This window comes from Hesperophylax consimilis, chromosome 12 (assembly GCF_061612785.1).
Source record: "Hesperophylax consimilis isolate HC1 chromosome 12, BYU_Hcon_1.0, whole genome shotgun sequence".
Classification (NCBI taxonomy): Eukaryota; Metazoa; Arthropoda; class Insecta; order Trichoptera; family Limnephilidae; genus Hesperophylax; species Hesperophylax consimilis.
Genome location: NC_142847.1, coordinates 10,140,152 through 10,159,280, shown reverse-complemented (window position 1 = coordinate 10,159,280; position 19,129 = coordinate 10,140,152). Strand labels below are relative to the sequence as shown.

General features: G+C 34.5%; 2 protein-coding genes across 2 annotated transcripts in view; one reads left to right on the top strand and one right to left on the bottom strand.

The window, feature by feature from the left end:
* The window catches only part of LOC149419107 (uncharacterized), a 38,233-nt gene extending 22,659 nt beyond the window's left edge, over positions 1 to 15,574 (top strand). The window contains exons 3-5 of the mRNA XM_089638114.1: positions 5,909 to 6,014; positions 9,786 to 9,917; positions 12,491 to 15,574. Of these exons, the coding sequence (XP_089494240.1) occupies positions 5,909 to 6,014; positions 9,786 to 9,917; positions 12,491 to 12,633 (381 nt within the window). The 3' untranslated portion in view covers positions 12,634 to 15,574. The remainder of the gene's footprint in view (positions 1 to 5,908; positions 6,015 to 9,785; positions 9,918 to 12,490) is intronic.
* Adsl (adenylosuccinate lyase) overlaps positions 1 to 19,129 on the bottom strand; it is a 136,846-nt gene that overhangs the window by 61,361 nt on the left and 56,356 nt on the right. The gene's annotated exons all lie outside the window — the stretch shown is intronic.

Below are 19,129 nucleotides of genomic sequence, written 5' to 3'. Positions count from 1 at the left end.
TCCAAACCCCTCTCTAAACACTCCTTACACTGATAAGAATAAGCTTTTATATTTTCAGCGACATCGGTCCATTAGTTTTTGAGTCTATAGCGGACAAACAAAGAAACATTTATTTATAAATATAAAAAACATAGATGTGTACGTGGTAAGGTTAATTTTAAGCCCCCGCTTTCCCAATTTCTACCGTTTTATAACAAGTTTCTCTTTAACTATTTAAGTTTTTAAGTTCTAACAAAAATTTAGGGTATTTTTTAATATAATATCTATACATTTGAAATTCCCTCGATAGAAAAAAATGGCAAAGTAAGCTCCGAAAATTATTAAAAACACGTTTGGTTCCGTTATTTAATATGTTATAGGTGTGAAAAAATTCAGTGTATCTTTAAATGCAACTAAAGCATTTGTCACGAGTTTTTCTCTCTATTTCAAACGAGTCGTGTTTTATTAAATATTTTCACAATTTTCGCTTAATTCTTATCCTTTTTTAATATTAGCGCGCTGTCTCTAACATTCGTATTTAGTACATATCTCCCTTTCTAACCATCTTTGAACGTTTACTGATGTTCTCTTACAGCTATCGGAGATGGTTTGGGTTTTACCCGTAACACAACTAGTTACACTTTGGGAATATAATTATCTTTTTCAGCAACCGCTAAAGTTCAAGATAGGGTTAAAAAAGCTCTCGGTACCTTTGTATATAGTGTTTTATTTGCACGGTATCAGAAAAATAAAACATTGGTACGTAGGTATTGAAATAAATTGAAAGTGCTTAGACATGCTCGAACAATTCGTAATACGTGCAATCAGAGGCGGAATTTCTTTTCAGGGTAGGAACTATAAAATAAATTAGTTGATAGAATTGTTTTTTTTAAACAAAGAATCCCTGGTTTCGAATAACCTGACAATATTCAAATTGTCTTAGTAAAAATGAAAATAAATTCTAACAGGTTTGAAGATTAGACAGGATTATCATTCTAATATGCAGTTAAGCTAGCCCTTCTTTTAGCATCTACCTTTCTCTGAACATTTATTAATGACTAGAATTTAACGTAAAACATAGCTGGAAAAAAAATTGCACGGAAAGGTCATAAGAATTTTAAAGTCTTTTAAAATTCGATGAGCCGGTATATCAGTTGGTCTTTTTCCTCGTTTGGTTATTATGATGAGCTTACGTAAGGATACACATAACCAATATTTGATAATTTGTCTATGATTTTAATAGAAGGACGTGTTTCTTTGGAATACCATACTGTCGCCACGATTGATTTTTTTATAAATTACCCACATTAACTAGCATGGTGCCTTCTGCGAGGAACCTAATTGTAAATTCATGGTATTTGTTTTGCTGAAGTCAGAGCAATATTCATTAAATTATAACGATCTAACCGTTAATTGATTGATTTCAGATTGAATATCATATTTTATCAATTAATAATATAATCGAGACGAAAGTCAGCAAGTACAGGGTGCTGCAAAACAGACAGACAGGGAGGGTCGTGCCGTTTTCAGTCGTAACCATGGTTTGACCAGGACAACACCCGGGCTTTTGACATGTGTCACTACCATCGCCGCAACGTCTAAACATGGAACTAGTTCAAAACCTAGCAAGGATTAAGCGGCCGAATTAGCCCGTTTAAATTTAAGCAAGGATTTACGAACTTGGCGAGCATAAAGCGTAACTGATATACCGGGCCTATATGTATTACCAAATCAGGCCCTGAGTATAGTAGTTATTTTTATAACAAGTAAACACATCGGCATAAAAATATCTGCTATCAACCAAAAAACCAGGCACGTGGTTGCTCTACTTTTCAAACTCGCTCTTCGTTGTTGTTCGTTGCTCTTTTTGTCAAATAAATTTGGCCACTACAACACTATCTGTTAGTTCACTGTCAGGTTGGCTAACTGTCACATTTGACAAGATGGCAGGTTCTGCAATGATAATTATTGAATTATCCATCGAGATTTAAATGAGATACGGAAAATCGTAGCCAAAACATTGCAACAAAAAAAAAACTATGATACAGGGTTTTCCAATAAGAGGTGTTATTTTGAATAGCCCGCTATTTCGGTAGATGTTACTTTTGAAGCTGTCATTTTTTGATATTTGGCTAGTAGAAACTACGCCATTAATAAAAATGGAACGATACATGCTTCAACAACGCATTGAAATTATTAAAATTCACTTGAGTGAATCAAATGCAAATCATCTTGAGTAAAGAGGCCCATTTCCACCTCGGTGGCTTCGTCAACAAGCAAAATTGTCGCATCTGGGGCTCGGAAAACCCAAGAGTTGTTGTTAAAAAAGCCTCTTTATCCTCAACGTGTGACTGTTTGGTGCGGTTTAAGGTCCGGTGGAGTCATTGGATGTTACTTTTTTCGAAAATGAGGCTGGAGCAACAGTTACGGTGAATGGATTGCGCTATCGAGAGATGATTAATGATTTTTTATGGCCGGAATTGGATGGTATTGATCTGGACAACGTTTACTTTCAACAAGACGGCGTTACGTGCCACACAAGCAACGAAACAATTGATCTTTTACGATTGAATATCAAAATAACACCTCTTATTGGTAAACCCTGTATTACTTGTATTATGGATTCCACCAAAACCTTGTTTAGACATTAACTTCCTGGTGTAAGTTTTTGTGCAATTTGTCATTGATGTATTCGGGTGTCACTAAAAATATAATGATATTACTTATATCATCGATTCCATCAAAACCTTGTTTAGATATTAACTTCTTGATGTAAGTTTTTGTGCAATTTGTCATTGATATTTTCAGATGTAACTAAAAAAATAATCATATTACTTTTATCATAGATCCCATCAAAACCTTGTTTAGACATTAACTTCCTGAGGTAAGTTTTTCATTGCTATAATCAGGTAGTTTATTCAGTTATTTATGTTGTATCACAATTCGTGTTACATACATATTTTGTTATTATTAAATTAATAAAATAAATTACAGTAATACTAGGAGGAGAGGGAGGAATCCGTTTATTTATTGTTTCGCGAGTTTCTCGATACTTTGTTTACATTTCCAATTTCTCTTTCAGTCTTTAAGTTCCAAAAAAAAAAATTTTTAAGATAATATCTATACATTTGCTGTGCCGAAACGTTTATTATGTCAAAATTCCCTCGATAGAAAAAAATCGCGAAGTAAGCTCCGAAAATTATTAAAAACACAACAAACTTTTTTTCTGTTATTTAAGCCTCCGTATACTCAATTTCTACCGCTTTATAACAAGTTCCTCGTTAACTCTTTAAGTTTTTGTTCCAAAATAAATATATGATTTTAAAACGTTAATTATATTAAAAAACCCTCGATAGAAAAAAAAAGCGTAAAGTAAGCTCCGAAAATTACTAAAATCACATTTTGTTATGTTATTTAATATGGCATGAAAAATTTACAGTGTATCTTTAAATGCAACTAAAGCATTTTTCACGAGTTTTTCTCTCTATTTCAAACGAGTCGTGTTTTATTAAATATTTTCACCATTTTCGCCTAATTATTATCGTTTTTTAATATTGGCGCGCTCCCTCTAACATTCGTATTTACATATCTCCCTTTCAAATCATCTTTGAACGCTTACTAGGGGGCCTTAATATGTTACAAGTATGAAAAAATTCACAGTGTATCTTTAAATGCAACTAAAGCATTCGTCGAGAGATTCTTGCTCTATTTCAAACGAGTCGTATTTTATTAAATATATTCACCATTTTCGCTTAATTATTATAGTTTTTTTATATTAGCGCGCTCCCTCTAACATTCGTATTTACATATCTCATCTTTGAACGCTTACTACGGGGCCTTAAGAGGAAGCTACAAGCCAAAAATGTGTATATTCTAGGTATACCTTATATTGTAGGTAATAGGCGTTAAAATCGCTTGACAAACGGAGTCTAGAATCATTCGATTTCAAGCACAAAACTGGTTTTATTTATTTTGTAAATAATTTTATAAGAAAGCAAAAAAGTTAATCAAGTGAAACTGTCACAGATAATCTTAGCTATAATACTGTATTTTTAAAGGTTGTTTCGTTTACGCGTTCATACATTTCTATTGAAAAAATAATTTATTATTTTATCTCGAGCGAAACGATAGGAAAACCTTCAATTTATCTAAAGCAATTTTTGGTATCCATAATGTACGCCAATTCGTTGTAAAGATTAATCAAAATAGTGATTTAGCATTAAGCATCGCCTTAACGCATAAATTCCTTTATTTACACGTGAATGTTTACCAAGGTTATCCGAGGAAGTCTGCTACATTGAATTACAGAATTAAGCACAGAAATGTTTAACGGGGGAGAAAATTGGACGGTTTACAAAACCCATAATGATCAGATATGCCATCACATCAGATTCATAAGAAATGTTTACCATAAAGTGTTGCAGTAGAATAAAGTAAATCTTGATGCTATATTCGTTTTTCATTTTGGGAGATGTGTTCCACAATTTTCTCCAAGGTTCCACATTATAAAATTATCGACTTTACTAACTGCAAATTCAGTTCACCAGGGTTCAAAATCAACCGTTTGGCTTACCTAAAATATGTTTGTGTTTACCACAGATAACCAACTTTTATTTCACAGGTGACGATGTACAGACAAATTAATTACAAGCGTGAAGAGGAGCCCGTGAAAGCTGAAGCTTGTCATAGAATCGACGAAGAATTTCTATAATTTAATTTTTTTTTCTCCAACGCAATTTTTTAAAATACATCTTATTGAATTTAATTTTTGTTTTCTTGAATGAGTGTATAATGAAATGGAAATTAACCTACTTGCCGATATCCGATCGAGATGAAATTCGACAGATAGACTCGTTGTCGATGATAATACATTATGTCAAATTGGTGTTAATCATGCATACTCAAGCGGAGATATACTCATTTCTCTAAAATCGGATGACATTACGGATGCAGTTAATATACGAAATAAATGTCGATCCTACATTTTTTTGGTTTTGCTCAGTTGTTAGCGCGGAAGGTTCAATCCTCAGTCAAACAAAAAAAAAATTACGGGTTGATTTTTTATGAATGAAGTTCTCAAATAAGGTATTTTTATTGGCACACGAATATAATATACGAAAAAATACAGTGTGTGGCAAGCCTACGCACGACGGAAGTGAAACTTTTAGTATTCTTCTCTCTCTCTCTTTTCATTTCAAATAAAATATTCTTCTTTCTCTCTTTTCATTTCGAATAAATCACAATCAATTTCACTCGTATTACACTCACCGCGCAGTACACGAAGCAAGCAGCTGATGCCTGGCGTGGCGTCGTTGGCTAGAAAGAGGAAAGGAGAGAAGAGAAAGAGAGAACGTTCGTCAGTGGCTCCCTCACCTCAGTAAGCGACTACGGTGAGAGAGCGACAGTGAACGGTGAGCGGTGGTGGGGGTCCCGTACCCCCACCACCAAATGATCACGGTTTTTCGTGACGGTCATGAGTCGGTTTTACTCCGGTCCTCGAAAATGCATAACGCGCGTAAAGAAGTTTCACTTCAAAAATGTCTTTGTGGACGTGGTAAGGGGACGCATAAAAGAGGTTGTGAGGTTACAGCGTTTATGGAGTCAGTGTAGTACCAAGATGACTCCGGACCGATGCTCACGGAGTTGGTGGATGTAGTCGACGGCGAATTCGCCGGGCCGGAGATCGACAACAGATGTAAGCGGAGATGAACGGTGGCGAAGTGGTCGAGGCGATCAAGTCGGTGGCTCGACACCGCGTTGATGGAGACCGGACTTGAAGATGGTATTACGGTGTACTTATAGATAGCATGAAGGGTTGAAATTACAGTTGTATTTCGATGTATTGCATTTCTAAGTGACATAAGGCTGATCTAGCGAAACTTGTAATTTACAGTTTGTGCAATTTGTGGTAATTGCTTCCCTTTTCCAGATGTTCGCCATATTCTGCATCGGTCTTGCCGTGGACCCCCTGAACTACGGCCGACTACCTAACAATAACATCCACCATGTAGCAATGATCTTCACAGCCTTCGCAGGTAACAGCTCTTACAACTCTTATTTTATGCATTTAAATTACTAATCATTTATCAAAGCTACGTAAAAAAATGTCTTCACGGGACGCCTGGCACATGTAAAACATCGAAATTAATTTTATTAAAGAAAGTAAAAATGAAAGTAAATAAATCATTATATTTTTTATAATAAAACAATTATTTTACATAAATAAAAATATACACATTTATTATTATTTAATGATAAACTAGTGTTTATAAGACAAGGTTTTATGCATAGCATAAAGGATAACCAATAATTATAAGCAATAAGACTAATTATTGCTCATAATTATTTGTTATCCTTTATGCTATAGATAAAACCTTGTCTTATAACATTAGTTTATCATTAAAAAATAATAATATTTAACAAGTCAAAAATATTTCACCAATAAATGAAGATATAATATGTCTCGACGCCATCTAGTGAGAAATTTAGCACTAACAAAGCCTTTCCTACAAAAATAAAGTTGGTTGTTTACAGATGGAAAAAATATAAAAAGCAGGAATTGTTGATTGAGGTACTAGTACATATTGAATCATTTGGCGGTTGGAAATAAGCCGACATAGCTCAGTGGTTTCAGAGCACCTGACCGGACATCAGAAGGCACGGGTTCAATTCCCGTTGGCGGCATTTATTTTTACTCGGGAGATATTTTCAATTTGTTTTGATATTTCAGGAGACTAATTATTGCTTATAATTATTTGATACACATTTATACAATGCTATTAAATCGTATCGTCAGTTGTATAGAAAACGAATCATTTTTCAATAAATAAACCACAGATTAGTAAAATAAATATTGATGATTTTAGTGAAAATATTAATATTGAAGAAAGCGTTAGTACACAACAACAAACTTTACTTTGGAATGAAGAAAAATATTTGAGATTAGATAGAGATTAGAACAACAAGGCATCCCACAAAGTTTACTCTTCGATGAGCCTTCACCGCACAGAGTTTTGGCAGCCGGGCATTTTAGGTTTGTTGTAAACGGAAGTTTCGCCCTCTGTTATTTTCAAAAAGAACTGTTGTTGAAGTTTGTAACCGCGGCAGCGGGTTTTTATCTGCTAGTATGCTTGATTAGTCGAGTGGAGCATCCAAAAAACCTTATATATGTGCTGGTAGATGAAAATAGTTAGTAAAAAATCTCCTCAATGTACAAGTGCTGAATGGTGTGATATTACTGGGAACAAAGTACTGGCATATCCGGATACTAAAACTAGTAATCGTTAAAATGTATTTAATTAAAGTGTAGTACGAGGTGTAAGTATGAGTTAAATCAATAACAACAACAAAAACTGCTGCAGGTGTGCAATTAATTTATCCGACATTGCATAACCTTGCTGATGGTGAGAATATATTTCAGAAATAAGGGCTGCGTGTACTAACGTTTTACTTAACATATAACAATGTTCTAACACGCACATGATATTACAAAATATATCTGTATTTGATCATGAATCTATTAACGCTATAAAAATAACATTCCCAGGTAATCTTCATATTAAATAGCTGAAGGTACAAGGTTAACAACTTATTAAATTATATTTACCTATAAGTACAGCGTTGGAATCGATTTTTTCTGACAATTTATTTTACATTCCCGGGCTACGAATAATTTGATAATATTTTAATTCCTCCTACTTTCAAATCGGAAAAAAATTGATTGCACAATGAAGATTCTTCCACGGAGATACGGAAGTATCCGATACCCGACATTTTGTAAACTCGTCGGCGATGCCTGTCTCCCGCAACCATCCAGGCGAGGTTGTTCCCACTCATGTCAATGGTGATTGGTGTAAGACATTTAGTAACAATGCGTTGGATGTAGATCAATGCTAGGAACAAAACAGTCAACAAATGACAGCTACAGCAACTGTTTGGTTATGAAAGCATTCTAGTTTTGACGGTTCAAGAATTCAAGAATGATTGGTGCCAACGCAGGTCTAGTGATTTCAGTCGCGACAAATTATTTGCGACGTACATGAGTATACCTGTGGAAGGGCCTAAACTAGCAAAGGATTGAACCTGATACGACTAGGTGAGAACACCGAGAACCCGACACTTTTAACCATTCGCCATAATTAAACAATCTGTATAAATAAAAATGTAAATGTTAGTTTGTTCAAAATCTTAAATCTACCTAAGTTCTGCGCCGATTTCGGTTAAATTTTGACGCAACGTGGCATTTGAATACTCGTGTCCTTTTATATATCTATATTATATCTAGCACGCAATATTGTAAAAATATTTGACAGAAATCGGTATCAAAAAATAGAAAAAGTCCTATTGTTTTTACCGAATTCATATGGAAATTGGGACAGCAAAAATCGTGTACAATGCCCATTAGAATATAGTTCTGTCAAAAACATCCAAGATCTTTTTGATATTCTCTAGGGCCTGGCCGTAGCTTTTGAAGCTATCACTAAATTCAGCCCTGATCTATGGCACGTTTTATGTCTATGGATGCAACAGGCAGCTAATTATCCGATTGGATCGTTTTATCTTCCAGGTGCCATAAAGAATGCGATCGCTATTTGTTATAAACAATTTAAATGTTTATTGCTGCACGCCCATTAGAACCTGGTGATGAATAATAATACGGAGATGTACGTAGGTAAGTATAGGTGCGGCTTTGATACAGTACAATCAACAGCCATTGTTCAATGAGAGTGACCTATTGTAGTCATGCAGAAAAACTACGCATTTTATTGTGTTCTGTCAATCATATGAATCACAGAGTGATTCATATGATTGGAGTTAGGAACAACTACGTGAACATCCGTAAAGCAAACGTTGATCGATGTTGCAACGAAAACTTTTGCAGACCCGTGAAAAATCGCGGGATATTCTGAATTCTTCAAACATCAGTTCCAATTTTTTAAATACACTAAAATAATTTTCTGTCAAATTTTATATACTTTATTACTCGTCAATTGTTCAATCTATAATACAATATATTGGCTAAATAGGGAGAAACATATAAATATATTTTAAATCCACTTAAAATAATTTAAGAAATATTAAGGCAATCCTGAAAAACTTTCTACATTGCCTACTGAAATTCTTTTTACAATATTAAATTTACCTACAATAGACAAAATGTACAAAAAATATTCAACACTACAAGTTTTAAAAGAGAACAATTTAATATATCAGCACGACATCAGAATAACATTAAAATACCAAAACTGAACACAAAGCTAATTCAAAATATATACCTCTATCTAATAGATAGATGCCTTATTTATTAACAACCTTCCTTGAAATCTAAAAATTATCGAAAATAATCGTGAATTTCAGCTATTGAAAAAATCCTAATACCTGATATAAGAGTCCACAAAACGTTAGTATAAAAAAATATTTTTCTTTTTCAGACATCAATAAATCTTGTTTTTTCTTGTTTATTTACAATATTTTATTATTACCTATATGATTATATTGACATTGAGCTAGAATTTCCTCACCATACACAAGAGCCTTGTCTCTTTAAGATGAGGAAAGGCCATTATTATTTTCCTTAATAACACTAAAAATAACTCTATGTAAAAAATGTATATTTATTGTAAAATTAAATTAATAATTGAAAATTCAAAGTATTATTTTATTAAGTTGTAGAGAAGACACAAATCCAAGTGACCATATCATAACTCAAAACAACTCATCGCTTATTGTTATATTCATTCTGAATATGATGAATTATGACTATGACTCAAGTAGTTAATGTAATAAATTATTTTTCCATGTTCCAGGGTACATCATAATCAACTCCGTGATCATCCTGGGGCACATGGCTGGAGAAAGACTGGGATACAAGACAGCTGTGCTCTTCTCCCTGGTGGGTGCCATCGTCTTTGCTGCCGCTGGCGGAGTTATTATCTATGGTAATCATAGACATATGAATATTAGTAGACCTGCCCTAAGTGATTAAAAGCGTATTAACCCCACTCCCCATACCGGTTCCATTGGAGCCGGCTGTGCTCGCGAATGGCCTCAAGTGAAATTTGAAAACGTGACGTCATCATTCTTGTGCGAACTATGGTCGAGGCATCATCGGTTCATTTTACGAAATAACACGGCAAAATGTTGACTTGTGATATGAAAACTTGTAAAAATAGATGTGAAAAAGAGAATAAACCCAATTGTCGTATTACATTCCATATATAAGCATTATTTTAAGCATATTCACATCGTATAATATGAATCAGTTGTTACTATCACATCGAGAAACGTCTGGACGCGAAACACAAAGCTGGTTGGTTGCTGGGAAGTAAATTATGAACATTTATAAAAGTGTCTTAACTAAATACGTAAACGAAATATTCGACTCTGAAAATAGAAGAAATTTTTTGCCGAATTTGGACTTAGCAAATTTGTTCATAACGTGGCGAGTAATTTGCGCTCCCATGTAAAAATGTCTATTCATTCAAAAGCAGATTTTACTTTTAAGAAGTAAATGGTGATATTATAATGCGAGATGCCTATTTACTGTCAGATTGATTTATTGACGAATCACAGTCAGCTTCACTCCCTTCGTTCTTCAACAGTTGATTTTACCCCTCGCCATTATCTTCTCGTCTATTAATTCCTATGTCTGTGATGGTAATAAATATATAATAAAGACATTTTCATTTCTTATACTTTAACCTCATTCAACAGCGAAACCGTAACTACGGTTTACGGTTTTTTTACGGTTTTCTAACTAGAACGCAATAAAAGAAGATACGTAGACGATTGTCTCTTACCAGTGAATAAAGGGTGTCATTACTAGTAGTTCTCTAGCTCCCGTTGGTGGAAATTGGACTTTTTAAATCCAATGGTCAATTTGAAAAACTAATCTGACCGAAGATTAAAGAGTAAATAGTAAGAGGTTGCTTAAATTTACGAAAAACAAAAAAAATTTAACCTAAACAGAAAGCTTTGTCTAAATATTTAATGTTTTTTATTGAAATGGAGCGATTGCAAGGCGAAGCTTAATGCTAAATCTTTATAACGAATTGGTATACATTATGAATACCAAAAAATATCCTTTAGATAAATTGAAGGTTTTCCTATCGTTTTCCAATGTATGAACGCGTAAAGGAAACAACTTTTTAAAATATAGTATTATAGCTACATTATCTGCGACAGTTTCACTTGATTAACTTTTTTGTTTTCTTATAAAATTATTTAAAAAAAAATAAAAAAACAAGTTTTATGCTTGAAATCGAACATTTCTAGACTCCGAATGTCAAACGATTTTAATGCCTATTACCTACAGCAGGGGTCTCCAAACTACGGCCCGCGGGCCGTATCCGGCCCGCCAGTGTCTTCCATCCGGCCCGCGACATCTTATGACCAGTGTCATCAAGGATCCTCAACAGCTAATGGCTAAGACCTTGCTCAGAAGGGGCGAAAACTCCACGATTTTTTTCGTGCGAATAAATAAATATGCTCGTTGGCGAGGTACCTGGCACCAATAAATTGCGTCCACAAGTATCGCGCGAATATATCAAGAGGATTTTGAAAAATCTTTATTTGATTCGCAATTATATCAAGGTCTGAGAAACGAGTATCAAAAATTATCTTCAAAGCTACGTTATCTAAAGCTATATTTTCATCCCTGAAAATTCTATTGTCTATCCCCACCCTCCCTAGGACAGAAAATATGGGTGTCTAGAAATTAAAACGGTTTTGGCCCTCCGAACTCACTGGAGTAGTCAATGTGGCCCTCCGGCTGAAAAGTTTGGAGACCCCTGACCTACAGTATGCCAATAATATATACATTTTTGGCTTGTAGTTTCCTCTTAATCAATAAAATTGGTTTTCCACAAGGCCGGCATAGTCCAGTGGTAACGCATTGGACTGCCATTCCGAAGGTCGCGGGTTCGAACCCGGCGTGCGCAAATAAATTTTATTTGATTAATTTGTGTTATTTCACAATTAATTAATTAAAATAATAATATAGTATAATATATAGTATATTTGCGGCACGTTCCAGAATGGAAGATACTACCAGTATCGCCCTGGTGTAAGACCACCATTCAGAATTGAAACGTTGCTCCAAATGGCTTTAGCCGTGTTTAGTGACTAGATCTGAATAGCCAGGTACTTCCCCACCTTCCTCTTTCCCTTCCCCGCTTACCTTCAGCCTCACAACATCCCCCAATTGGGGATGCCATAGTCTCACTGGCTCCAGACGGGAGCAGTTGGGACTCTTGTGAGGTATTCACTATAAAAAATCAGAGAAAGAAACTTATTTTGTCTATGTCTATGTTACTATTTGTCTAAATAACTACAAATCGAAAAAGAGGTTACGTTAGAAATATATATAGATAGGTACATATAAATGTTTAACTCTATGTAACGCCTTTTTGTGATAAGATTACCACAAGGTCACTTTAATTATGAATGCGAACTGAATCAACAATGCATTGGATGTTCTTCCGATCAGATAATTAATCTCTTTTAATTCCAGACTGGTCCAAATACATGTACAATCACATCTTCCACCCCAGCAAGCAATACATGGACATGTTCTGCTCTTCTGGAGTGTTCGCTATCTTCAACGCCTGCATCTTCTTGCTGGACGCCCTCCTGACATATCGAGAGGAACCGTAGTCCACCAGTTAACCATCATCCTCATCAGCCATCAACTCGTACAAATACTCCATCATCATCTCAATCGAACCGTCACTGAGATTGTCGCAACACCAGGGGTACTGTAGTCGTAGAAAATATAAACAAAGGGATTCAATTTGGGAGACGGGTATGGATACCGTTCGTTTATTGGATAGCCAACACCTCTTCCAGCAGTCATTCCAAGTGTTCACTACATTTAGTGACTTGGGCGCCCCAGGTTCATGGGGTGATGTTGGTCCGGGTTTTGGCGGTGGATGCGTTTGCCCACCTCCCTTTGACCTATCCGACAAACTCGACCGCAGTGGGAGAGATGGATTCATGCGTCCGTTACTCCAGGATACACTGACCCTCAGATGCCTTCCCACTCCTGATACCTTTCTCCTTCCCAGAACCTCATCTCATTTCTTCACTTAAAAAACCATCCATACAGCATTCCCAAAGATGATATAAGCCCTGAGGAAAATTTAGAGCACTTTTCAGTGACATCATTTTTGCTATACGTAGACGATATTGATTTCATACCAACATTTCAGCGGACTAATAATGGTTCATGGCCATAGAATAAAGAAGAACACAAGAAGTGCCTCGTAAACCAAATATATTGCGGTCCAAATATAAGCCAAATTCGGTCCTAACATCTCCATAAAAAACTGCGTTTCACCATGATTATGAAACTCAAATAGGATGGCGTTATAAAAATTGAGGAAAGTGTAAGAGAGACAGACCGCGTGCTAAATGGTCTAGAAACAAAAGGAACTAAGTCAGTGGCACATTTTTTTCCATTCAAATTACATGGAAGGCACTTCTATGTTTTCTTCTTTATTCTATGTTCATAGCCCATCTCCCCTGCTTTTTAATCTATGTGTAACATTAACTTATACAAACTGACTGCTTAGTTTGGAATCTCGGTGAGAATCACTTATTCTAAGGTAATACATTTCAGGACGTTATGTATTTTAAATTATTGAAGTAATATTTGTCAGAATAAGATTCATAATATCGATGGCATAGACAAATGAATCAAGTGTGACTTTAAACAATCAATCTAAAATATTTATGAAAGTTTATTGTAAGGATTAAAGCAACATAATAAACGATTCTAAATAAATAATTAAGCAATTTAAATCTCAAATAAAACATGTTTTATACTCAAATCACCAATATGAAAAATGTATGATATATTTAGTGCTCGTTTTTACATTGAAATGAACATCACTAATTTGTGCAAGATTTGTGAACGGAGAAAAATGATTATTGCTAATTTATTAAGAATCTCTTCAAATTATTGAAGAGATTGGTAACCGGTTAAAACGGGATTTCAGGCCGTTTCCTGATAAACTTATCTAATGGTGCATGAACACGTGTTCATGTACCTGATAATATAATGACGAAATGCGAAAATATTAGAATTTTCATGAACACGTCATCCGACATAACTTACTAAAAGTTTATCAAAAAACCTGTTAATTTATTCGTTAAGACCTGTAATCCTATTTTTAACCGGATTACCAATAATTGTAAGAGATTTTTAATAAATTATCAAAACTCATTTTCCTCCGTGCGCATGCCAGATATTTTATACCCTAGCAAACGTTTAATCACACCATTCGGAAAATGCCTGTATTGAGATTTATTGAATTCCACTGCGAAATGGCAGTTCAAAGTTATTTTGTTAATTATTTTATGAAGCATTACCTTTAATGATCAAATAAATAATTGATTCTATGCTTTTGGATTCCGCTACAAGGAAGCAATGACGTTAGCCTTTCTTGACAAAAAACGAGGTATGCCAAAATTCTATCGGTAATTAGTAATCAGTAAGTAATGTCAATTGATTAAGTACCTATGTAATCAAATTATTCCGCGAATCATTCAGCCGTTTATCACATCTTAACATAACTACTACACTCGGAATTGATTCGTTCCACACGAACGCTATTATTTGTTTTATCCAATCGTAGAATAAACAATAATAAAAACGATTACAACTATTTGATTAGTTTTGTGTGATTTCCTCATTGCTTTCTGACCCATATTCGTAATCTTTATAGTAATTATACATCCCTCTAAACCTAGACAAACAAACCAATATATCCGGAGGTAACAGAATCAATCAATACGTTTTGAGAACAATGGTGTCTGTTAATTTGTTTTGATGCAACAATTAAAATCAATGCCAAAATATTAAGTGCGTATTTAAATTTCCGATTGTTTGACTGAAGAGGAACTGAATTTATTTGCCAAACATTAGGAATATTATTAAAACAAATAATAAAAGTATTTTAATAATAAATTATAGTAACTTTATTAAGGCGGTGCACTACGTAGTAATTTAAAATCATGTGTTTTTGGTTTGAAAATTTGGTCGCCTAGAAATGTTTCAGACGCATCAATTAAATACTGCGAGTAGAATACATCCTGGCCTTTGAAATAATCGAGTATTTTTTATAAGCCCAGAAAAAAATAATGTATAGGCCTATGAAAACTGCTTTAATGTTCAAAATCTCCTACTTATGAACCCATTTTCGGTTATGGTTTTTTTGAATAATATGGCAAATTAAGTTATTTATAATATGGTCGAAAAACTTTTATATATTTGTGCCTGAACATCCACAAAATAAAATAAAAGGCACTTTTTGGCCATGTTTTTTTCTTGCATAAATCAAAACAGGTGGATGGTGTTAAGCGGGAATTTAAGCCTTATCGCCATCTACGCAAGGTGTGTTATTGATAGCGGCTCGATTCAAAATATTACACGACGTAGTGCATCGCCTTAATATGAAAGTGTTTGGAGACAAATTCAATATTTTTTATTTAAGTGAATAATTATTATGTTTAGTTTTAAATCAATAAAGGATGTTTAAAGACGAAAAACAAACTTTGCGTTATATTTAATTAAGATTACCAAATTTATGTTTTATTGTACGAATAAATTTAATTTAATATAAATTTTCGAGTTATTAATTAACACTTTTTTATTTTTCTCAAATATAACAAGTTGATTGTCTGCTTGTGGCTGACTGACAGGCGGCGTGGATTTGATTTGTGTACAAATCTACAGTTTTATTAAGATTGATGAAATTTTGCACACTTGAACTTCCAAACAACAAGAGGAAGGTCACCGTGTACATCTGATTTCAAACAACTCTGTATAAAGCTCTGGCAACGCCGGGGACTACAGCTGGTTAAATATAAAAAAAATCTGTTTCACTAAAAGAGAAGATAATCAATAATAAGTAATAATGTAGCACTTACGTGAAAAAAACACTCAAGAAAGAAGTAACGTAAGTAGATTATATATGTATGAATTATAAATTGATCATTTTTACTATACTTGGGTAGATGCTTAAATGAATATTAAAGAAACAAATGTTCAATGATTGCACTGCAATGTACATTTTAGAACGCATTATTTAATCCTGCGTTTCAAGTGCAATAATGAAAAAATAGCTTAGAAAAAAATATTTTACAGAACGAAACATATTTTCACATAGCCTGAAATCCAGAAATTGCAACTAGCGACACCTGTTGGTATCAAAGTAAAGCAATATTTACCATCAAGAAAATGCAACTAACGACACCTGTTGGTATCAATTCAAAGTAATGTTTACCATCAAGAAAAGTTTTTGTATTCATCGCAATCTTCTAGAAGTAACATTAAATGTACTAATACGATTACTCTACAGAGGCCGTACCGAGAAAAGCATTTCATTTTATGAAAAATTATGAAAAACTATCAACAAAGACATGAAAAAATAAAAGGCATGTTATCTTTGGTCATCTGGCATGATTTGAAAAAATATATTATTATGCTATTCAAAACTGGTCGAAAAAATTTATTTTTGTACCTTTCAATATAAATTATATTTGCACATGTGAGGCAGTTACTTCGTGATAACTTAGTAAACACCACTTTTATTTTTTATAAATAAGGTTAAACGCAACGTTTGTTATAATTTACGCGTTCATAGATGGCGTTAGTTAAATTATTTAAATTAAATACCCATTTTGCAAGGTATTGCTTTACAATATGAAGACGAATTATTTGTCTGCGCCGATAATTCAATCCAATACTGTATTTACATGCCTTTCTTGAAATAATTGAGTGTTTATACATACAAAACTATTCATTCATATTCATATTGTGTATGTACGGGCGTAAACAAATAATTCGCCTTAATGTTTTAAATAATAACTTGCAAAACGTTTAGTATTTGGCTTGAACTTAGGTTCCATCAGTCTGCCTACAGCTGTTGATGTTGCTGATCTAAGAGTTGACTGCCTCAGACCAGTGTTTTCCGGGACGCATAGTTCAGAGATGTAGGGTGGGGCCATTTCATTGATGGATTTAAACACAATCCAGCACAATTTGTACTGGATTCTTTCAGGGCACTTGAGCCAGTGAAGGTTACGAAGGTGTTTTGAAATGTGCGAGTATATCAAGCTTACACTTAGGGTTGTAATAAGTTGGGCTTAGTTCCATTGGAGGAGGTTGTAGGAGTAAGTATGGAGTTGGAAACATAGTGGTAGTCATAATAAGAAAATTGAAAAGTCATCAACAATCAAATCTACCTAAATAAAAAATCCGATACTTAGGTTGTAGATTTTAGATTTTAAATTTTAATACAGTATTATACAGCCCTAAAGAAGCTACGCTACTTGCAGCAAAACCCGGTCGGCAACAAAAGTGGTGTTTACTAAGTTATTGTTTTATTTATAAATTATATTACTTTTAACACGTCGCGTCGTGTGAACAATATTTCATGCATCGTGTACGGTACAAATTGAACGCAGAGCTTTATAAATTTTTATATCCAGTTTAAACCAGATTGTATATTGTATGTACATGTACAATATTATTTTCAAAGTTATTGGTAGAATATTACTGTTGTACTTTTTTTAAATGAACGCATTACGTGACAAGTTTGCAATAATTCATTTAGTAATCTCTTTCTCATAGAAAGTATTTTAATTATTTCAAAATAAAAACCCATTGTTGCGGAAATCGAATGACAACACAGTATGTACATACGTTATGTTCATACGTTATGTTCATAAATAAATAAAGGACAAAACAACTGTTCCGATATCAACATCCATTGAATAGTCACTGTCATTCTTGTCATGTGGTTTATTACGATTCATTAACATTACGAAAAACAAAATAAAAAATATTATAAAGGTACGTAATTTATTTTTATTTTTTATATTAACTCCACACAGGAGGCCCTGAATAAAATAATTTCCCCCAGGGCCTATGTCATCTTTGGGGATGCTGTGTGGAGGGTCTTTTTGTGGAGAGGAAGGAGTAAACATGGGTCTTGAGTCCCATGTTGTAGGAGGGAGAAAACACAGAGGCCGGCAGTTCGTTCCACAGCCGAGCTGTTGAATTTAAGAACGAATCGTAGAAGCGACCCGTTCTCATGTGACAAATGTCAACCGTGTACAAATGATGGGCGCGCGTTTGGCGTGTATCCCGACTACGCACCGGTGCCGAAGGGATCAATGACGCTAGTTCCTCAGAGCATCTTCCATTGTAATACCGATAGAACAAGGACAGCATACCTACCTGACGCCTGTGCTCTAAAGATTGCAGTCCGCTTGTTAAGATTGGGGAATCTATCAAACGGACCGCCCGTTTTTGCACAGAGTCAAGGGTTTTTTTCAGGTATTTAGGGGCTCCGGACCAGAGATGGCTGCCAAATTCGACAGTAGGGCGCACTTGCGATTTGTACAGGGTCAGCAGTTGTGTACTAATAAAGTATCTGCGGGCCCTGTACAGTACGCCCAGCTTCTGAGAGGCCAACTTTACTCTGGCTTCGATGGAGCCCCCGTACCTGAGCTGGTCACTTATAGTTATACCAAGCATATCAATGGAAGGCCTGTTCGGAAGATTGCTTCCGTTGAAGGAGACTAGATTATCATTTAGATCCCTTTTAGACGTAATCAGACAGGATTGGGTCTTTGAAACATTAAATTCGACGAGATTATTTTAGATACGTAATTATCTTTAATTAATTACAATTTTTTTTCACTAAGCTGCTGATGTTCAAATTTCGAACGTATACATTGTTAAAGGTGAATACTAAACAGCTAAGTTACTATGTAATAAATAAATACATAAATGGTTATTGTAATGGTTTTTTGACCGGTATAAATTTCAGTAGAAGTCAACCGGTTTCGAAAATACTTACGTATTTAATATTATATTTAGCTTTACATCAAGGCTAGTCGCCCACGGGTCGGTAAGCAATCGACATAACACGAATGCTGCAAGACCCTGTACAGGTAATTAAGTTGGCTTATAGTAGGGTAACGGTCTGCAGCGCAGTTCAGTGTAGAACTTTTCTGCGCAGGGCTAACAGCATTCGGTTTATATCGAATGCTTGCCGGTACGTGGGACGACGGGCTAATACAGAATATTATGTGACAAATCACTAAATAGTATAAAATAAATTTGCTATCCGTGTCTGTA